The 23,809-nt window shown below is 45.4% G+C and overlaps 1 protein-coding gene across 2 annotated transcripts in view; it reads right to left on the bottom strand.

Moving 5' to 3' along the window:
- SCHIP1 (schwannomin interacting protein 1) overlaps nt 1-23,809 on the bottom strand; it is an 821,995-nt gene that overhangs the window by 599,462 nt on the left and 198,724 nt on the right. For both annotated transcript variants that reach the window (XM_063916148.1, XM_063916147.1), the window contains exon 3: nt 3,546-3,626. In XM_063916148.1, the coding sequence (XP_063772218.1) occupies nt 3,546-3,626 (81 nt within the window). The remainder of the gene's footprint in view (nt 1-3,545; nt 3,627-23,809) is intronic.

The following is a 23,809-nucleotide window of genomic DNA, read 5'->3' as shown; positions in this document are numbered from 1 at the left end:
TAGTTGTGCCCTCTGCAGCTTTGCCCAGAGTAATTGTGCCCCCTGGTTTGTGCCCCGTGGTAGCGCCGCTTACACACACTAAAGAAAAACAAAAAAACAATACTCACCTGCGCCGCTCCTGCTTACCATTGCTGCTGCTCCGTCTCCGCAGTCCTGTGGAGTCTGGCCGCGTCTCCACCCGTCTGGCGTCTGACATCATGATGTCAGACGCCCGTGCACCACGGAGCGTGGAGGGGTGGAGGGGAGGAGGGAGGGAGGTAGAGAGCTGACGCTGCTCAGGTTCGCAGCTGTCAGTGACTGACAGCTGCGAGCTCCATGCGGCCAGGCGGAGGTTCCGGCGGAGTCGAGCTGCGGCACCCTGTACTGTCTTGGATGCCTGGAGCTCGAGCTCTACCGGAACCGCCCTGCCTACGCCCCTGCATAGGGGGGTATTCAATTGAGTATTCAGTATTCATCTAGCCGAAAAATCTGGACCCTGCTATTCAATGCCGGCTATTTTCGCCCAGCATTCCGACAATGCAGATTCAACTTGATAACAAGTCTAATCTGCATCAGCGGGAAAAACTGTCGAAAACAGCTGCGTTTTCGACAAAAACACGTGGATCGTTGTATAACTCGCAGATCCACGTGTTTTCCGACAGTGACGATTTTTTCGACGGTCGAAAAAACGGCACTTTCATTGAATAGGTCAAATAGGTCAAATAATATATTCGATCTCAAAACTGTCGTAAAGTGCTGTTTTTCCGACTGTCGGAAAAACTGGCACCAATTCAATACCCCCCATAGTGTTAAGCAGGATACACATTAGAGCGATGTCAGCACAATATGACGTTTTGTAACGACATATTGCCTACATCGCTCAGTGTGAATGGGAGGAATGCGCGCTCCCGTGGACGCTAGCGACGAATGCTTGGTTGGATGTGCTGCACGTCCAGCCAATGGCTGTCGCAGGAATCCTGTAGTGTGCTAATGAAGGACGGAACATGTTTGCTTCAAACTTTCATTAGCATTGCCCCAGTGTGTACACACAGTGGGAAATGTAATAGGGTGTGAGAATCAGAAAGTGAGAGATTTTGTGAGAGTTCTCCTGTTTTTTAAAGTGAAAATCATTTACATGGCAAAATCAACCTGGTTTTGCCTTGTAAATGATTGGCACTTTAAAAAAACCAGGAGAACTCTCACAAAATCTCTCATTTTCTAATTCTCACACCCTATTACTTTTCCCCCTAGATCTAGAGCTGGCGAGGATCTAGTGTGTACCCAGCATTAGATCTGTGATCTTCCCTCTGCTCTCAGAACCCAATAGGCCACTGATAGTATGGCTAGTTGCAGCAAGAGGCACAGTGATAGTTGCACCAATTGCGAGCAGCTAAGTATTTGCACCAAAAAAATGACAAAAGGGCCTAATCAACACCTGATCACAGCAACTAAATCTTTCTCTTATGGGCAAAACCATGTGCATTGCAGGTGGAGCAGATATAACATGTGCACTTGTGCAGAGAGAGTTAGATATGGGTTGGTTATTTTGTTACAGAAGTCTTTCATTTACATACCTCCCAACTGTCCCGATTTTCGCGGGACAGTCCCGTTTTTTGGGGACTGTCCCGCTGTCCCACTCGCGGGCCGCAGTGTCCCGCGGTGGGGGGTAGGCAGTTGGGAGGCTCTGTCTCTCGCTGCCCTGCTTAACAGAGCAGCGGTGAATAGAGAGGGGGCATGCCAGCAGCTCACAGAGCGCTGGGCATGCCCCTTCAGTGACGAAAACGGGGTAGTGGCTAGCGATCGCGGCCCTCCGCAAAGCCACGCCCCCTTGTCGTAGGCCACACCCCTTTTCGGGAGCGCGCGCCCGCGCGTGTGTCCCTCTTTACAGAAGGGAAAAGTTGGGAGGTATGCATTTATCAGTATTCAAATACACAAAACAGCAATAAAAACAAGATATATTAATATAGACTCCTGACTACAAATTGCAGAATACATTAGCCTGCACACCCCAGGCAAGAGGTGGCGAGATAGCTGAAATCTTACCTGTCATTGTGTATATATAAAAATATAAAAATCCACCACTTTCCTGACTGGGTCATGCTACATGGTATTGATCTCAGACCTCTGGGGGGATACGGTCGTTAGGTCGACACAGCTTAGGTCGACAGTCATTAGGTTGACCACTGAAGGTCGACATGCATTAGGTCGACATGGTCATTAGGTCGACATGTACTAGGTCGACAGGTCAAAAGGTCGACATGAGTTTTTCACATTTTTTTTTAATTTCTGAGATTTTTCGATACTTGACGATCCACGTGGACTACGATTAGAATGGTAACCTGCATGGCGAGGGAAGTGAGCCATGCGAGGGGACACGGTGCACTAATTGGGGTTCACCGTCACTTTACGAAGAAAACGACCCCAAAAACAGTCCAAAAACTCATGTTGACCTTTTCACCTGTCGACCTAGTACATGTCGACCTAGTGCATGTCGACCTAATGCCCATGTCGACCTTCCGTGGTCGACCTAATGGCTGTCGACCTAAGTTGAGTCGACCCAACGACCCATACCCCCTCTGGGAGGGGCAAACATCTGTCCAGTGTTAAAAATCTAATTAAAATTAGTAAAGGGGGCAAAGTTTTTATTTTGTGGATAGGGAGGAAAAATACCTGGACCTGGTGGTTATGTTGGGACCTACTCTGAGCATTAAGACATTACAATCTCCTTATTTTTTAATCTCTTCTAAGGGTAGACTATTCCACCCAGGGTAATCCTATGCAGTGCACCCAAGATGGCTGCCTCATCTGGTACCTGTGAGGGTGGAATTCACAACCCTTGGAAGTTGTTACCCAAAATGCCAACAACAATCCTGCATTATGCTTACTGTGTGCTCAAGGTTTTCTTTTTATGTCTGTTTTGTGGCTTGTCTATTGCTGTATTACTTAAATCTTCTGTATTATGTGCATTGTTTTTGATGTCTGTAAAGCGCCTTGAGTCCTGTTGGAGAAAGAGCGCTATATAAATAAAATTATTATTATTACTATTATTATTATTATTACTACCCGTCAGCGGTGAGTACCAGGTTGAGTCAACGTCACTTAGATGTGGGGTCTTAAATGAATGTCCGGGTCCCCCACCTAGAACGCTGGTGGTTTTCACTAAGCTGCCAAAGGTTTGGGCTACACCACTGGCGATTAAGTGGTTTACAAACGTCCGAACCAATGGAAAGTAACTCCGGGAGTGTTGGAGGTTAAATTGTCAGCAAAGTTTAACAGTTTTGTACTCGCCACTACACCAGCACTCCATTAAATTCCTCCTCAAGATGTTTATTTAAAGACAAGGAAAATAGTACATGGACTGCAGAAGAGGTTAAATACAAACTAGAGCAGCACTGTATTTGCTTTTACAGGCAGAGGCAGTAGTTAATCATGTTAGGGGAGATAAAATGTAAAATATATTTTATATTTTTTATGTTGTCATGGACTTGCAATATGCTCATATGATCCATTTTTTTTCATTTCAGTACTACATAAAGATTTACAATTTATAACCAGAATTCACTTACATTTTTGCTTTGGATTCCAGTGGTTGCTGGCATCCTAGATATTTCTCAGTGTTATTATCTACATCAATTTCATCCTGGTGGCTGTAGAGACATACACAACAGGGCAAATTACATTTTCAGTGGTGCAGACACTTAGAACAAGTTTTAATCTAAAGAATAAAAACATAAAAAACATATGGCTTAACAAGTCCACTTTTACATAGGACACAGGGCACGATTCAGACCTGATCGATGCTGTGCGTTTTCGCACAGCGGGTGATTATCGATAGACTGCGCGTGCGTTTGCACCGCAATTTGCACATGTGTCGCCAAACAACAGGCATCGCCGGACAGCGACAGGCTGGTCAGAAAATTTCAATCGCACAGTTATTCGCAAGCTGATTGACAGGAAGAGCCCGTTTTTTGCTTTGAGTGTCAGGAAAACGCAGGCATGCCCAAGCATATTAAGCGAGGGAATGTGACGTCAGCTCCGGACCCGTTCAGCCTGTTCTCATCGCACTGTAGGAGTAAGTCCTGGGCTGCGCTCAGACTGCACACAGTGGAAATATTATTCAATGGTTATTCGATGGTGAGTGTGGTGTGAATGGATTTGCAGCTGACCGCTGACTGAGGGATTTTTTGCAGCTCAGCGTACACATGCGATCGAACACTTGTATGGCAAATATACACTCCCCTTGGGCGGCAACTATCTGAACGCAGGACAACAAATTTAGCAGCCCAGAGATCAGGTCTGAATCACCCCACAAGTCTCTGCAACCGAATTGCCCACTCATAGAATTAAATTGCAACTTCAAAAAGGAAATAATTGATAGCAGCAAAAAAATCAATTAATTCACTCCTTCTTAATGTGATTGCTAAATAAAAAGAGTAAATAAAGGACCAAGTACTGTATTTGTTTACCAGGATAAACTATTCATATTGGGAGCATGACATATAAAACTTAAGGTCTATTAAGCCTCTTAACTACTGAAACCAATATGCGACTATATAAAGAACTGGGTTTGCCAATGTAATTCCATTCTCCTTTACTGGGGGGGGGGGAGGGGCACATCCCTTTGTAAAAACTGGGGCCTGTGTAAATGCTGTGCCGCTTAAGAGGCACAGTCAACCTATCTTGGAGGTATTGCTGTGTCGAAGTCAAAAATATTACATAGAAAGAACATACAAACTACACACATTATGAGTCGCTATACTTGCAAATACGCGCAGCGAGCACAGCAATATATGGTAACACACGCATTTACACGGACATGCCACAGAGATGGATTCGACACTTATTTCATACAGTACATAATTATAATACTATCAAGCGCTAGACATCATGATGATTTAAAATTATATAATGAAGTAATGTCATGTATGTGTATTATTTGAACGAAACCAGATACACCTGTCATATTTGGTATTTAAGCAAGCAGATTAATGTGTAGATTCATTTGATACTTGTTATTAAGTTGTAGGACATTGCAACAAATAATTATGATTAAATGTATAAAAGCTCAAATCACTTTTATTAGAACAATAGATATTCCAAACAGGTAGTGGACAGGAAGCTCAGGCCAGCCCCTTTGGACGTCCCCAAGGCTGAACCTGTTTAGCATATACAAAGAGACTAGTGACTCATCATGAATGAGTAAGTTCCCTCCCCAAAAACTAGATAACACATTGCTGATCACACAGGAGGTCAGTTGCTGTGTTTTGGACTAGACGATGATGGAGTTATTGCCAGATCAGTTCCTGTATTTATTTGCTGAGAGAGAGAGAGATATTAAAAGGAGGATGCATTGAAAGATATGGTAATTGTATCGCTGGCCTGTAACTGTAACTGTATGTAACTGTATGTAACTGTATGTTTTAACTGCTTACTGTGTGAGTGTAACCATGTAACTATAGGTATACTGTACATTGTAATATATATTGAATCCATATCCTTTTAATAACAAATATATACATCAATGAGCTTTGGAACTCAGATAATGTGTGGGTGTATTGTTTTCTCTTATGGGATGCAGTGTTTTGCGATATATAGCGCACATTCATGGGATATGGTAATAAGATGCGCCTGGCGTCTGCAGTATATATTAGAGCGGGCATTTTAAATATTTGTGAGAAAGCAATTTGGCATTCACAGATGAGGGCTCTTACGGGATATCAGGGTCTTAATGATGCACTGTACATTACAAACGCAGCTGTAATCGACCGGCTCCGATGGACGCATCGCGCCGCTGATGAAAATAACATCCACGTGTATTGTTGTGTTATCAGTAAGCCAATGATATGAAATTTCAAAGGACAATGCATTTCTCATAATATTTAAGATGCTAAAATGTATTTTTATTGTTGCAAAACAAAGTTCAAATAAGTCATATTGTGTTTGATTCAGATTGGATTGTTTATCTGTTAGGTAGGGTTAAAGGTACATTTAGAAGTTGCTGCATAGCCTTGATATAGTTTATTTTTTAACTCAGGCCTAAAATAACTTCAGGTGCTTGTATAATGTGTGATTTCTTTGTGACAAAGGAAGCCGCATGGTCTGTCCTCCATTTTGGACTAACCACATGGCCTGTCTACCATTTTGTGTAAACCTCATGGATGTGGAAGGGGGAGGAGCAGTGACCATTTTAGGAAGGTCATTTTCTAAATAGCTGATTTTCAGTCTGCTCAGAAAAATCAGTTTCCTTGGTCACATCAAACACCATTTATGAGTTACCAATGCATTTATTTAACCCATGCCATAGTCAATTACAAATAGTTTCAATTGGGCCTAGTGAGAGTAGATGGTAAGATAAATGCTTGGCTTGGTTAAAAAAAAATATTTGCACACAGATAGAAAAAGGAAAGAAAGGGTTTTGGGTTTTTTTTTTCTCTTTTTCCTTCCAAGACTTGTAGAATCTGCTTACTAGGGAAGATAGCCTTTGAAATGCAAATTAACCTGTGTAACTGCTTTTTTTTTAGCAGGGAAAAGCAAATAGCTTTGATATGCAAATAAGAGGTAAGGTGTCTCATAGGAGACCAGTGAATGGTACATATATATAATATTATAATAAGTATGTGTATATTTATATCAGTGTATGTTCTGCAAGATAGTTATCCAATCTGAATCATATCATTTAAATTATTGATTATTGCTAGAGTCATTATAGATCTGTGTGAAATAGGATATATTTGTTGCTATATAGGTAAATTTGAAATAACAGTATTTTAAGGAAGTGTAAAGACACAAACGCAGGTCTGCATAAAAGTTTATACAGAACAAGTTGTGTCTAGTGGGCAATAGTAATTAGTATTGTTCACATTTATAGAGCTGTGTGATTTGTTTTATTGCGGACGCAGGGTTTTGTACACGTGTCTCGGACAAAGTAAAGGACTGCGCACGCAGCGTAAGAGACACGCATGGTCGCGTGTTTACGCAAAGTGCGTAAGAATGTGGGCGCTAACTACAAATTACACAATAGTGTCGTTTAGTTCAAAGGTGGGATAGTAGACCTTTAATACAATAGTACAAAACTACTCGGTTTCTAAAGCAGATTAGTATAAAACTTTTGTTTAAACTGTATTGCCTCTGGGGTAAAGCTGCCTATCTGAATGAATTGAAATTTCTGTACAGAAAAAAACAAACAAAGTGTATTTGAGTGAGCGAACGTAGGAGTGAGTGGATATTGAACCCAGGGAATTTGGGATCCCGTAGTGTGGTACATCAAGAAAGTGGAGGCTTGGTGGCGTGAGGCGGCTGACTCACGTTAATAAGGTTTAATACGCAAATCGTGAGGAGATTTGCAGAGGAGCGTAATAGGGAATTGTGCATTGTGTAGTATTGAAGTAAAAAGGTTTTTTGTTACGCTCCGAGCTGAGGGTCACAGTTTGTACATTGACCCGTGGTTGTATGGCAGATAGGTAACAAGTACCTATACGCCGTGCGATTGGACCGCGCGTTTGTGGGTGTGATAGATAGTGCAACTTGATACCCTTTTTACGAGCTTTTTGCGTAGAATTGCGATATCATTAGTGCTGTATAGAGCATACGCAAGTGTGATTTGTGTATAAGTGTATAGGGAGTTTTCGCTGGTCTCTCTCAGGAAAATCTCCAGCGGCGGATATTTACTGGAAAAGGTAAGTCACTCCTAACACTTCCAGTAAATAGAAACCAATAGGGCCTCACTGGGTACGCGGTGTTCACTATTGGAGTGAGTCGTGGTACTCAGCAGAGAAGGAGCGAGTGAAAGCGCTAGGTGTCTTTCACCATCTATCTGCGGTGTGCATTGGGGATTGCGTTTACTGGCAAAAAGTCCGCGAAAGGATCCAATTGCACAAGCAGTGGGCGTTTGGTAGCTAGGGTTCAGGCTGAAGAAGAGTTGGGACCGAGAAGGTCAGACTCGGGACCGAGAAGGTCAGAATTGCAACCGAGAGGGTCAGCAAGGTTTATTATGTGTGAAAAGTATGGTTCACACACGGAGGCTTTTTGCAATGAATGGTTATGTATGACTGACAAAGATAGGGTACCATTCCCTAAGGTGGGAAGCTTTGAACCAGAGGTATTGCAGAACTTAAGGATAAGAATATGTCTGATAAAATCCCGAAAACAAAGGGTCAGACATACAAAGTGTTTAAACCTGTGGCAGCAAGAGGGGTTGGTGAGTTTGATCCTAAGGTATTGCAGGTGGTATGTCTAACCAAAGTCATATAAGACAAGAATGGAAATATAAGAACTGTTTGAACTTGTAGCATCAATAAACAAGTAGGAAGAAAAAAGAGAATGCAAGTACACCGCCTTATGTAGATGTGGAAGCAGTTACGGCCAGCATACAAACTATAGAAAATAATAAAAATATGAAAAATATGACTGTAACCTATTGTTATGCACACCAGTGCCTGCAGGAATGTACTGGTGTTTGAACTGTTATACACACCAGTGCCTGCAGGAATGTACTGGTGTCTGAACAGAGAGGGATGCAAAACAAATGAACTCACAGACAGACTGGGAAATATGACATAACGTACACAGAAGGTGATAGGGTAACAAAACCAACACAGAGTGAACAGAGAAGCCCAGAGGCTAAGAAACTGGGTGTCTCCCTAGTATTAGAAATGCTCAGATGGAAAAAGCAAGATGTTGTGTTTTAATACGTAGAGAACCCGAAATGCTGTTGCTAAGGGCAACAGCAAAACCCTAAAGGGTTACCAACGGGTGTGGCAGTAAACTCCTTGGTCAGAGATGGAATAATAGACACAAGGAGAGTCTCCACAATCCTAATTCTCACTTGCAGGGCCCAGGTTCAGCTTACTGCCACTAAACTGACACATGGACGCCCTGCACAGTGAGAGAGGATTATGCAGGCAGGTCTGAAAGTACAGCCACAAACCTGCTGGGTTCACAGAATAGCAAAAGAACCTCAGCAGGCTAAACGACTGACTCCAGTCTTACTGCTAGGTCTGGATTGGCAGAGTGTAGTACCAAATGCCCAGGCCTATTTGCAGTAAGCAACAACAAAATACAAAGCTACACAGTACTGGCTAACTTTCAGGAACTGACTAACCAACAAAGATTCAGCAGCATCTGCTTAACCTGAGAAGAGGCCTTATAAAGCAGGTGCTGTCCACGCCCCCCTCAGACCTCACAGACTGTGAGCACAAAAACCAGCACCGGATCCCATGCCTGTAACCACTGCACAGCAAAAGACCCGAACAGGAGTATCAGCTGCGCTCAGGTTACTCCGCTAGCACTTGTCTCCTGGTTGCCATGACGACGTGGCAGCACAGGGCAGGAGACCCTAACAGTACCCCCCCTCTGACGAGGGGTCAAAGAACCCCTACCACCGGGTTTATCGGGGAACTGCGAGAAGAAAGAGCGTATCAGTCTGGGGGCATGAAGATCACAACTGCGCACCCACGACCGCTCCTCCGGGCCATACCCCTTCCAGTGCACCAAAAATGACAGCCGACCCCGAACCATCTTGGAGTCAAGAATCCTTTCAACAACAAACTCCCTCTGGCCACGTATCAGAAGAGGGGAAGGTCTTCCTCTGGAAGAAGGATTACTAATCGCCCGTTTTAAAAGGGAACAATGAAATGTTTTATTGATACCCAAAGAACGGGGCAGATCTAACTGAAATGCCACCGGATTGATAACCCTGGTGATCTTATAAGGGCCGATGAACCGGGGGCCTAACTTATGAGATGGCTGTTTCAACTTCAAATTCTTGGTAGACAACCAGACGAAGTCTCCTAATTTGAAGCTGCAGGGTCTTTTCCGCTTATCAAAAACCCTTTTGGTCACTAATGACACAGACACAAGGGCTTTCTTCACTTTCCTCCAAATACCTCTAAGGACCGAAACGACAGAGGAACCACCAGGCGTGGAGTCCAGGGGGTCAAAAGAATTGGCCTTAGGATGATGCCCATACACACAAAGGAAGGGAGAGATCCCTGTAGCAGAGTGAGCCGCGTTGTTATAGGCAAACTCCGCCATTGACAGATGAGCAACCCAGTCAGTCTGACACTTGGAGACATAACACCTGAGGAACTGCTCCAAGGTCTGGTTCACCCTTTCAGTCTGCCCATTAGACTGCGGATGGTAGCCTGACGACAAGCTGACAGAAATCTGGAGATCGGAACAAAATGCTCTCCAGAATTTGGCCACAAACTGGGATCCGCGGTCAGAGACCACATCAAGTGGCAACCCGTGGAGGCGCACAACATGCAGCATAAATAATTCAGACAGGCGTCTGGCCGATGGCAGCCCAACCAGTGGAACGAAGTGCGCCATCTTCGAAAACCTGTCAACGACAACCCAGATGGCTGTCATCCCAGAGGATTTGGGCAAGTCCACAACAAAATCCATTGAAATGTGGGTCCATGGCTTAGATGGAATAGAGAGTGGATGTAATGGGCCAACAGGAACCCCTCTAGGAGTCTTATTTCGGGCACAGATGTCACATGCCCGAACCCACTGATCCACATCCTTAGCCACCGAGGGCCACCACACCGCCCTAGATAGCAACTCCCGAGTTCTGGCAATACCCGGGTGACCTGCCGACTTCTTGGCATGGAATTCCAGGAACACTCGCTGTCTTAACCTAGGAGGCACAAACAAAAGACCTACCGGAAGGTCTGGAGGAGCCTGCTCCTGTGCTCTAAGGACTAATGATAAGAGGTCCTGGGTAATGCCCACTTTAATACATGATGGGGACACAATGGGCAACGGCTCCTCGGTGGTCTCCTGGATTGGAGCAAAACTCTGCGAGAGCGCATCAGCCTTGATGTTTTTTGACCCAGGGCGATATGTTATCAAAAAATTAAAGCGAGCAAAAAACAAAGCCCATCGTGCCTGCCTGGCATTGAGACGCTTCGCTGACTCTAAATATGCCAAATTCTTATGGTCGGTGAGAATTGAGACCACAAACTTAGCCCCCTCAAGCCAGTGTCTCCACTCCTCGAGTGCATCCTTAATAGCTAACAATTCCCGGTTACCCACGTCATAATTCATCTCGGCAGGCGAAAATTTACGGGAAAAGTAAGCACAGGGATGAAGGCGATTATCAGACACTCCCATCTGAGAGAGCACTGCCCCAATACCCATCTCAGAGGCATCCACCTCCACCACAAAAGGACGCTCTGGATCTGGGTGTCGCAGCACCTTGGCCGAGACAAATGCCCTTTTGAGACGGGCAAAAGCCGCTTTGGCCTCACGAGACCAGTGAGCAACATCCGCCCCTTTCTTAGTGAGTGCCACCAAGGGCGCCACTATAGACGAAAATCCAGCGATAAATCGTCTATAAAAATTTGCAAAGCCCAGGAAACGCTGAAGCGCCTTCAAACTAGTGGGCTGCACCCAATCCAGGACTGCCTGTACCTTGGAACCCTCCATTTGGAAACCTTCTGGGGAGATAATATATCCTAGAAATGCGATTTGCTGAACTTCAAATTCGCACTTCTCCAGCTTCGCCCCAAGCCGGTGGTCTCTGAGTTTCTGGAGGACTAAGCGTACATGCTTCCGATGTTCCTCCAGGGAATGGGAGAAGATTAGTATGTCATCTAAGTATACAACTAAGAATCTATCCAAATATTCCCTGAGCACATCGTTCATGAAATCCTGGAAGACTGCCGGGGCATTACAGAGCCCAAAAGGCATCACCAAATATTCATAATGCCCTGAGTGGGTATTAAAGGCAGTCTTCCATTCATCCCCCTCTCTTATTCGGATTAGATTGTACGCACCGCGTAGGTCAATCTTAGAAAAAATGGTGGCAGTACGAAGCTGGTCAAACAAGACCGAAATGAGAGGCAGTGGGTATGAGTTTTTAATCGTGATACGGTTCAATTCCCTGAAGTCGATGCAGGGTCGCAATGAACCGTCCTTTTTACCCACGAAGAAGAACCCCGACCCAACTGGAGACTGTGAAGGTCTGATAAATCCTTTAGCCAAGTTCTCCTGAATGTACTCTGCCATAGCCTGAGTCTCAGGACGTGACAGGGAGTACAACCTGCTCTTGGGAAGCTTAGCATTCGGCAACAAATCAATGGCACAGTCATAGGGGCGATGGGGAGGTAGTACCTCTGCAACTTTTTTGGAGAACACGTCCGCAAAATCTGCATAACACCCTCGCAATCCTGGCAAACTTAGCTGCGAGAGCCTGACTGGAAGGCTCAAGCAACTCCTGAAACAATCAGTACCCCAACTAAGAATCTCCCCAGAGACCCAGTCAAATTGAGGATTGTGGGCCCTTAACCAGGGTAACCCCAACACCAATGGGGCAAAAGTACAGACAGTCACATAAAAGGACAATTTTTCAGAGTGTGTGGCTCCAATAAACAAAGAAATCTGGCTAGTGCAAGAGGTAATTTTACCCTGGGATAATGGTTCCCCGTTTAACCCACAAATCTCAATTTCCGACGCCAAGGGTACTAAGGAAACATAGTGTTTCAGGGCGAATTGGCGGTCCATAAAAACCCCGTCGGCCCCACTGTCCACAAAGGCCTCAGTCTTGACAGTTTGACCGAGGATCTTCAAGGTCACCGGAATGATAAAAGTCTTCTTGGGAAATTCTGACTTCTGGCCTGACAGGATATTTCCCATCACCCTCAGGCCCTGAAGTTTTCCGGCTTTTCTGGGCATGATACTACCACATGACCCTTATTCCCACAGTACAAACACAACCCCTGCTGTCTCCTCCGCGTCTTCTCACGCGAGGAGAGGCGGGTAGCCCCAATCCGCATAGGCTCCTCGGAAAATTCCTCAGAGTCTGAGGTTCCCTTGGGAAAGAAGGAAACCTCGGTCTCCCTTTCAAGCCTACGCTCTCTCAGCCGTCTATCCACCCGGATGGATAACTGCATGAGCTGATCCAAGCTATCAGGCAAGAGATATTGTACCAGTTGGTCTTTTATCTGGTTAGAAAGACCTCTTCGGTACTGGTGTCTCAGGGCTGGGTCATTCCACTGGGTATCATGGGCCAACCTCCGAAACTCCGTACAGTAAACCTCAACTGGCCTTCGCCCTTGCTTAAGGATCGAAATCTGAGCCTCGGCTGAGGCCGTCTTGTCAGGGTCATCATACAACATGCCCAGTGCCGTAAAAAAAGCATCAACACTTTTAAGCGACGGACAGTCAGGCTGCAACCCATATGCCCAGACCTGTGGGTCTCCTTGTAGCAAGGAAATCACTATGCCCACTCGCTGAATCTCTGACCCAGAAGACTGAGGCCTAAGCTGGAAATATAACTTGCAGCTCTCCTTGAAACAAAAGAACTGCGAGCGATCTCCAGAAAAACGATCCGGAAGATTTACTTTCGGCTCCTTAACCCCTGAAGGTGCTGCTGCTGCGGGATCTCCGCCAGCGGCCTGGGAGGTGTGCATTTTAATGGACAAATCATTAAATTGACGAGTCAGGACCTGCACCTGATCGACCACCTGTTGCAACGTATTTTGAGGGGTATGCTCCATATTCCCACAAAATTTCAACAGGAGTATTGGGCTGCTGAATATGTTATGCACACCAGTGCCTGCAGGAATGTACTGGTGTTTGAACTGTTATACACACCAGTGCCTGCAGGAATGTACTGGTGTCTGAACAGAGAGGGATGCAAAACAAATGAACTCACAGACAGACTGGGAAATATGACATAACGTACACAGAAGGTGATAGGGTAACAAAACCAACACAGAGTGAACAGAGAAGCCCAGAGGCTAAGAAACTGGGTGTCTCCCTAGTATTAGAAATGCTCAGATGGAAAAAGCAAGATGTTGTGTTTTAATACGTAGAGAACCCGAAATGCTGTTGCTAAGGGCAACAGCAAAACCCTAAAGGGTTACCAACGGGTGTGGCAGTAAACTCCTTGGTCAGAGATGGAATAATAGACACAAGGAGAGTCTCCACAATCCTAATTCTCACTTGCAGGGCCCAGGTTCAGCTTACTGCCACTAAACTGACACATGGACGCCCTGCACAGTGAGAGAGGATTATGCCGGCAGGTCTGAAAGTACAGCCACAAACCTGCTGGGTTCACAGAATAGCAAAAGAACCTCAGCAGGCTAAACGACTGACTCCAGTCTTACTGCTAGGTCTGGATTGGCAGAGTGTAGTACCAAATGCCCAGGCCTATTTGCAGTAAGCAACAACAAAATACAAAGCTACACAGTACTGGCTAACTTTCAGGAACTGACTAACCAACAAAGATTCAGCAGCATCTGCTTAACCTGAGAAGAGGCCTTATAAAGCAGGTGCTGTCCACGCCCCCCTCAGACCTCACAGACTGTGAGCACAAAAACCAGCACCGGATCCCATGCCTGTAACCACTGCACAGCAAAAGACCCGAACCGGAGTATCAGCTGCGCTCAGGTTACTCCGCTAGCACTTGTCTCCCGGTTGCCATGACGACGTGGCAGCACAGGGCAGGAGACCCTAACACCTATATATGTACTAATGAATGTTGAAGTTTTATTTAGGAGGAGAAGGTGACCTGATTGTTTTCAGCCATTTCTCATGTACCCAGAGGAGTATCCAACCGGTAAAAGAAGAGCAGTAGCCTGTGGGGGAAGTGGCTGAGACCAGTGGAACAGGTAAGTATGGTATCATTCGTGTACATATATAGTAAAACCCAAAAATAAAACAAAAAAAATCAAGAAAGTAACGTCAGAAATGGAGAAAAACCTGTCCGCACATTAGTATTTGCCAGTAGGAAAGCGGACAGAGACAAGGTAATCCCCGGGTAATTCTTTCAGTTACCATATAAGAAGTATTCATTCCTAGTAATGCACCTAGTAAAGATGAGCTCGGAAATGTTTGTTGGACCATGTACAGACCCTTAATACGGGATGAGAAGGATTGAATGAATACTTCGCATGACCTAGAAGCTTGTTAAACTTTTTTTTGTTTTTGTCTCTTGCAGAAATAGAAAACTCTCCATCTGGATAAGATCACTGGTAAACACTAATTCAGCAAATGGGAGATGTCTGTCTCCGTGCAAATGGACGGGCTCAATAAGGCATTGAGTGTCAGGGTGCAGACTTCTTTGCAAAATTGGAAAGGGGTCACAGTAGCTAATCTTAGATAGTGTGCTATTGAACATCACAAGAATAGTGCTAGACGCAGAGAACAACAGGTGGAGAGGTTGAGGACGGTAAGTATACTGGAACATACAGGAAAGACCCATCAGTCCAAACCCCAGATCACTAATGGTCAATAATATGTTACACTTGTAGGAAGGAAGGGCATTTTGCCAGAGATTGTAGGAGTAGTAGGACACATAGTCAATATAGATCCCCTAGACAGAAAACACAAGCCACATTATTAAACACATAGACGGGACCAAGGGACATATAGTAAGGAATCATAAGCCATATAGAAAACACAGATTCGGCTAATGGGAAGAACAAAATAAATGCAACATTACCCTTTGACAAAACTTGCTGGGGTTAAGATGGGGCCTCTAAACTTTTGCTTCTTTTTCCTAGCAGAAATGGCCCCTGATTAACTTAATTTTGTTAGATATGATATACATATACTATGCTCCCGCTCAGGAAGTACAAAGTATGTTAGACACCCACGAAGACTAATGTCGCATTCTACTGTTCTAGATGCATGTCCATCACAGGTAGAGGAAATTATCTCACAGATACCGGGTTCCCTATGAACTTAGGATGGACAGGACACTGGATTGATGGCTGGGATAGTCCCAATAGCGATACGACAAACACAGAATTTTTTTTAAGAGGAGTAGACTAAGTAGAGAATCACTTCCCCGTAGTGCCCAATCCAGTTGTCAAATTTTTATAAAATCTTCTTCACCTCTACAAACTCATCTGTCACCAACCTCTATTCTGTTTCTCTACAGTTTCCTCTTCATCTTTTGCGTTCACACAGGGTAGTACAATACATGGACCCAATTACAGTTCAAACTCCACATGCCTAGGTCCTTTAGAGTTCTGCCCGAACCCAGTATATCTCAACAGCACGATGACACCAGTATTACTGCAGTGTGCCTTGTCATGCACAAAGGGTGGAGAATGGGAATACTGGTGAAGGGAAATTTTGTATAGACACTAATATGCCTGTTGGTGAATGGCAAACCTGACATTTTCTTTTTCATTTTCTTCTTCTTTCTCTCCTCTAGAGATGTTTTTTTTTTCTTTTCTTTTTTTTGTTTTGAGTTATGCTCATGGTACTCTATATTGCAAACACACGATAGTTAAATTAAGATACAAAAATTTGTGTTCCCTACAGGAAAAGGCAGTCTGGAGGACAAAGGGGTATGGCCAGGAGTCCTCATGACTGTGGACAGGTGGACACGGTAAGCCAGTAGCCCCCAGAGCATACCTTCCAAGTCTAGCTGAGGTGGCACACGGTCTGACTCATCTAGGCAAAGAGGGTATGTGCAGGCTAATGAGAGCCTACTGGTGTGCGCCAGGATTCTATTCTCATGCAGGTAAGAGAGCAATGACCTGTCTTGCTTGCTTGAGGAAGAATATTGGTAAAGCAATACCAACAGAGCCATCCCATATCCCTCCAGCAGATGGATCTTTTCAGGAACACCCTTTAGGAATTATTGTTATGTATTGGTGTGCACTGATGTTTTCTCAAACTGGGTAGAGGCATTTTCAGCCGCCACGGATGCTGCTGTGTTTACCGGGGGGAAAAAATTGCGCAGAAATTTGTGTGTAGATAATGGTACCCCTAGAGGTAGGAGCAAAGCTTGAAATTGTACTATTGTGATCATAGATACTGCCACTAGTATTATGTAGCTTCGGAACCACTCCCAGATCTTCACTGAACGAATCACCCTCTTCGAAATTTGTTTTTTTGTTTTGTTTTGGTATTTGTGTTCTTTTGTTGTTTTTGGAAGACAACCTCATGTCTTGATTGATCCGCACAATGATCAGAGATGCACCAATAAGGTGACAGTACAGTACCTTATTGAGATGAGCCAGCATTTGAGAACTTGACAAAAGAACTTGAAACTGTTGATTGCTGGTATGCCAAATGCTAACTGTCTTGATTGTGAACCAAGAGACTGTGTGATTGTTCTTACACTCAGGTTGCCTAATAGACAGGTGGGAAGGACCATACCAAGTTTTGTTGACAGCAATATCCCAGTGAAAGTAGCTGAGAGAGAGACTTGGGTCCACGATTCCCATTGCAGGAAAGTCGGTAGTCCGGAAGGAACTCGTAAATGGAGTGAGATCGCAAAAGTATCACCAGAGACTCTGTTCCGTGAAGACTGAGAGGCGGCACTGTTGAACACTACCTGAGCGTACTAAAGGACTGCAGAAAGACCAGTCATTGTAATTGATTTGTTATGAACAAGAGTTGTTTTGTTCTATTTCTCTTTTCTCTCTTTCCCGCTGACAAACATTTTTTTTCAGGATATTCTATTTTTGCGAGGTTTTTTTATGAGGAGTCGATTGTGGGACTGGAACTGGTTCTGGAGGAAGGAGTGATTTCCTTATAGGATACCAGGATTAGCCGATCAGTTTGTTAAAATCAGAGAAAAATCAAAGGTCTAGTAGTTATGGAGTTCAGAGGTAATCAGGAACAATCAGACAATGGCTATTCACACATTGCAGATAAAGAGCTCATTAATATATGTGGAAGAAAGGTTTATGAGTGGCTCTCCCCGAACTCCGAAGGTTTATGTTATTTAGGAAGGACACTACTTATAACCCTTGTTCAATGATTAAACAGACCTAGCATACGTTCCAGAAATGGAAAGAATGTTCAGAAAATGATAGGAATATGTAGATCATGAAAATTTTATATGTCACTGTCACGATTTCTTTGTGTCTTCTTCATCTACCCAGTGTTATGATTCCAGTACTTCTGACCAGAGGAGATCTTATGACAGAGGCCAGAGTACTGGAAGGAAATGCTGGTTACGGGAGCGGGAAAGCCTAGTAACCCCTGGCGCCCTAACTCCGTTGTCTCGCCCGTGTAATCAGAAATCCCCTGCGAGACTATGGTTGCTTGAGCCCATGGCAGCCGCGTTTGAAGGGCGGATTATGTCTGCCCAACTCCGATGCCCCCTCAGGTCTTAATGGGAGACAAAGGGAAATCCGAGACAGGGTGATAACAAGGGGCCCTCTGACTAAGCAACCAGGCCAGGGGCTACAAGCTAACTAACTTAAACCAGAAGTATGTGCGGACAAACCGCCAGGGAAAAGGACAACCAAAAATCCACTAATCCGTTACTCCTATCCAGCACCGCTGGATACCAGAGTGGACTTGTGGGAGCGGAATCCTCCGCAAAAAGCTCCGAAACACAATATAACCAAATAATAAATAGTAAGCGGTCAAGCCGCAACACACGGCTACGCCGCGACTCACGAACACCACAGGATGTTAAAGGTGCTCGGTCTGGACTCCAGGAAAAGATGACAACTTCCGAGTACTGGATCACTGAGGACAGGAACGACCGGATAGAACAGGACTGGAAAACTCTCTGCAACTGACACAGCAAACAGGAAGCTATTACCGGCGTCTGTGAGAAGTCCTGAGAGTGCCTTTAAATGGGAGCCCTCCAATCAGGAGCCAGACAGGGCTAATTACAACATGCCGTGCAGCTGCATGCTGCACGGCCAGGAACCAGTGAGGTGATTAACTTAGACCCAGCAACGGGGAACGCGGTCCGACAGTGGCGTCCCCGTTGCTAGGGTCTGTGCGGCTCCGTGCGCCCGGCGTCTAGCGTTGCTAGGGAGCCGGCGGCTGTCCGCATGCGGCGTCCCTAGTTGCTAGGCACCGGGCCGCACTGACGAGCGGACCCTCGGCGCCTAACAGTACCCCCCCCTTGAGGAGGGGTCAAGGAACCCCTAAGGCCAGGTTTCTGAGGAAATTCTCGAAAAAATGCCCTCTTGAGCCTCGGGGCATGGAGATCCTTATCCAGGACCCAAGACCTTTCTTCTGGACCATAACCTCTCCAATGTACCAGAAAATAAAGCCGACCCCGGGACAACTTGGAATCGAGAACCTTCTCCACCAAGAACTCCTGCTGACCCTGTACATCTACTGGTGATTTCCCCTGAGAGACCTTTCGAGGAAATCTACTGGAAGAAACGTATGGTTTCAACAAGGAGCAATGGAACGTATTTCCGATCCGGAGAGTTCTTGGTAAACGTAACCGGAAAGCAACTGGATTGATTTTTTTTATAATATGAAATGGTCCAATAAATTTGGGGCCCAATCTGGCTGAGGTTTGTCGAAGTTTAATGTTGCGAGTCGACAACCATACCCTATCTCCTACTTTAAAAGTGCAAGGCCGCCGGAGCCTGTCAGAAATTTTTTTCTCCCGAAATGCCGCTTTTCTGAGAGCAAGATGCACTTTTCTCCAAATGAGTCTGAGATGAGAGGTCAAGGTCAGCGAGGAGACAGAGGAATGTTGAAAAAAGGAATTAGCCCTGGGGTGAAAACCGAAAACTGTAAAAAATGGAGACACATTGGAGGAGGAATGACAGGCATTGTTGTAAGCAAACTCCGCCAAAGGAAGAAACTCGGACCAATCATTTTGGAGTTTGGCCGAGTACAAACGCAAATACTGTTTTAATGATTGATTAACTCGCTCAGTCTGCCCGTTGGATTGGGGATGGTAGCCGGACGTTAAAGACAATTTCATCTTTAATGAGGCACAAAAAGACTTCCAAAATTGTGCAATGAATTGTGGACCCCGATCAGAAACAATATCAGTGGGTAATCCATGGAGTCTGAAAACATGGCGGAGGAACAAAACTGCCAATCCCTGGGCAGATGGCAGTCGGGGAAGAGCAATGAAATGGGCCATCTTGCTAAAACGGTCCACTACTACCCATATGACTCGGCATCCGGCTGACAGAGGGAGGTCTACCACAAAATCCATGGAAATATGAGACCATGGCCTGAGAGGAACATTTAAGGGCATACGTTGACCGATAGGCAAGGAACGGGGAACTTTATGCTGTGCACAGACTTGACAAGAAAAAACAAACTCCTTAATGTCTTTGGAAAGACCAGGCCACCATACTGAGCGGGAGACTAATTCCAAAGTCTTAGAGATCCCCGGATGCCCGGCAACTTTGCTATCATGAAACTCAGTCAAAACAGTTGCTCTAAAAAACTCAGGGACATAAAGACGACCAGCAGGAGTATTTCCAGGAGCTTGATGTTGAAGCTGCTTTAACTGGGTGAACAAATCTTGTGTGAGACCTGCCCGAATGACTGAAGACGGAAGTATGGGAGTAACAGGACTGTTATCATGAACTGGAAGAAAACTGCGTGACAGGGCATCCGCCTTAGTATTCTTGGAACCTGGCCTGAAGGTGATAAAAAACTTGAAACGAGTAAAAAATAAAGCCCAACGAGCCTGCCGGGCATTCAGCCGTTTAGCTGATTCGATGTACTGAAGATTTTTGTGATCAGTCAAAACTGAAATGGTATGTGTTGCTCCCTCAAGCCAATGCCTCCACTCCTCGAAAGCCCATTTAATAGCCAGTAATTCCCGGTTACCAACATCGTAGTTGGATTCAGCAGAAGAGAATTTCCTGGACATAAAGGCACAAGGATGTAATTCTAGAGAGTCCGGATCCTTCTGAGACAGGATAGCCCCTACTCCAACCTCCGAGGCATCAACCTCAACAATGAAAGGCAATTCTGGGTTGGGATGTCTGAGGACTAGGGCTGAGATGAAGGCTTGTTTCAAGGCCTGAAAAGATACTTCAGCTTCACGTGACCAGTTGGTTGGATCCGCTCCCTTCTTAGTCAGTGCCACAATGGGAGCAACCAGGTCGGAAAAAGAATGAATAAATCTTCTATAATAATTCGCAAACCCTAAAAAGCGCTGAATTGCTTTTAAGTTGGTGGGTTGCGCCCAACTAAGGATGGCTTGGAGCTTCTTTGGTTCCATACAGAATCCCCGAGGGGAAATAATGTACCCTAAAAAGGATACCTCCGTGACATGAAATTCACACTTCTCCAGCTTGGCATATAGGTGATTTTCACGTAATTTTTGAAGAACCTGACGCACCTGGGTAACATGTTGTTCAATAGAGTCAGAATAGATCAAGATATCGTCTAATTAGACGACTACGAATCTTCCAAGAAAATCACGGAGCACATCGTTAATGAGATCCTGGAAAACTGCCGGAGCGTTAGACAGGCCGAATGGCATAACCAGATACTCGTAGTGACCCGATTGAGTACTGAATGCCGTTTTCCACTCATCTCCTGACTTGATTCGGATGAGGTTATACGCTCCTCTCAGGTCAATCTTAGAAAAAATCACAGCCGAACGTAGCTGATCAAAGAGGACAGAAATCAGTGGCAAAGGGTAAGTATTTTTTACTGAGATCTTATTCAAGGCTCTAAAGTCAATGCAGGGTCTGAGTGATCCATCTTTCTTCTCCACAAAGAAGAAGCCTGCACTTAAAGGGGATTTAGATGGCCTGATAAATCCTTTCCCTAGGCTCTCTTTAACATACTCATTCATGGCCACAGTTTCTGGTCCGGACAATGCATATAACCTTCCCTTTGGCAATGTGGCACCAGGAATTAGCTCAATAGCACAATCATAAGGCCGATGGGGAGGCAGAATGTCCGCATTGCCCTTGGAAAATACATCAACAAAATCCTGGTATTCCACAGGAATGGGTGCGGGAATAACAGCAGCAATTCTGAGGGGAAGCGTAATACATTCCTTATTACAGATGGTACCCCATTGTGAGATCTCCCCCGACTGCCAATCAATGATGGGATTATGAAAGGCCAGCCAAGGGTGACCCAGAACCACTGGAACTGCTGGGCAATGGGTAAGGAAAAATTCAATTTTTTCGGAATGAAGAGCTCCAACCGAAAGTAGAACAGGGGGTGTACAGAGAGAAATAACCCCATTGGATAAGGGACTCCCATCTAAACCATGCATGGTGATATGCCTACCCAAGGTTAACTGAGGAATACCTAAGGCCTTGGCCCACGTTAAGTCCATAAAGTTCCCTGCAGCTCCACTGTCAACGAAAGCCGACACCGAAGAACAGAGGCTGCCAAAGGAAACTTTAGCTGGGACTAACAGGGAATTATTCGAGGAGATAAGCTGCAGACCAAAGTGAACCCCCTCACAATTCACTTGGTCGAGGCGTTTCCCGACTTGCTCGGACAATTACGGGCAAAATGTCCTTTACCCCCACAGTACAAACAAAGACCAGAATTTTGCCTTCTGGTTCTTTCTTCAGGAGACAGCTTGGAGAGACCCATCTGCATGGGCTCCTCTATGTCCACAGGAATGGAAAAAACACAAGGGGTAGACCCGACAGGTGCTCCTTTTTCAGCCCTCCGCTCTCTGAGACGACGATCAATCTTAATAGAAAGCTCCATGAGTTTATCGAGAGTCTCAGGAGCGGGATACTGAAGGAGACTGTCTTTTATAGACTCAGATAAGCCGAGGCGAAACTGACTGCGCAGGGCTGGGTCATTCCATCCACAGTCGTTCGACCAACGGCGAAACTCCGTACAATAAATCTCTGCGGGATTCCTACCCTGTCTGAGAGCACGTAACTGACTCTCGGCGGATGCCTCTCTATCAGGGTCATCATACAATAGCCCTAAAGACCCCAGAAAGGCGTCTACAGACAACAATGCCGGATCCTCTGTTCTTAAACCAAAAGCCCAGGTCTGGGGATCCCCCTGAAGTAAAGAAATAATAATTCCGACCCGCTGAGATTCCGTACCTGAGGAGACTGGTCTTAAACGAAAATAAAGTTTACAAGACTCTTTAAAATTAAAAAACTGCTTCCTATCACCAGAAAAACGGTCAGGCAAATGCATTTTCGGTTCAGGAACGACCCTCGGGGAAGTCCGTAAAAGATCTTCCTGTGACCTCACCCGAAGGGAAAGATCCTGAACCATCTGAGTAAGTTCTTGAATCTGGCTAACTAGAAGCTGGCCAGGATTTGGCCCTAAACCAGTGGGATTCATGAGGCCGACAAATCTTCTAAACTGAATAAGGGAAAAATCAAACCCTGTTTAATTTTAAGTTTTGGTCTGGCCGGTAATAATGTTATGATTCCAGTACTTCTGACCAGAGGAGATCTTATGACAGAGGCCAGAGTACTGGAAGGAAATGCTGGTTACAGGAGCGGGAAAGCCTAGTAACCCCTGGCGCCCTAACTCCGTTGTCTCGCCCGTGTAATCAGAAATCCCCTGCGAGACTATGGTTGCTTGAGCCCATGGCAGCCGCGTTTGAAGGGCGGATTATGTCTGCCCAACTCCGATGCCCCCTCAGGTCTTAATGGGAGACAAAGGGAAATCCGAGACAGGGTGATAACAAGGGGCCCTCTGACTAAGCAACCAGGCCAGGGGCTACAAGCTAACTAACTTAAACCAGAAGTATGTGCGGACAAACCGCCAGGGAAAAGGACAACCAAAAATCCACTAATCCGTTACTCCTATCCAGCACCGCTGGATACCAGAGTGGACTTGTGGGAGCGGAATCCTCCGCAAAAAGCTCCGAAACACAATATAACCAAATAATAAATAGTAAGCGGTCAAGCCGCAACACACGGCTACGCCGCGACTCACGAACACCACAGGATGTTAAAGGTGCTCGGTCTGGACTCCAGGAAAAGATGACAACTTCCGAGTACTGGATCACTGAGGACAGGAACGACCGGATAGAACAGGACTGGAAAACTCTCTGCAACTGACACAGCAAACAGGAAGCTATTACCGGCGTCTGTGAGAAGTCCTGAGAGTGCCTTTAAATGGGAGCCCTCCAATCAGGAGCCAGACAGGGCTAATTACAACATGCCGTGCAGCTGCA

The sequence above is a fragment of the Pseudophryne corroboree genome, chromosome 4, assembly GCF_028390025.1.
Source record: "Pseudophryne corroboree isolate aPseCor3 chromosome 4, aPseCor3.hap2, whole genome shotgun sequence".
Taxonomy (NCBI): Eukaryota; Metazoa; Chordata; class Amphibia; order Anura; family Myobatrachidae; genus Pseudophryne; species Pseudophryne corroboree.
Note: the sequence above shows the minus strand (reverse complement) of the source record. Positions and strands in the feature narration are given on the sequence as shown.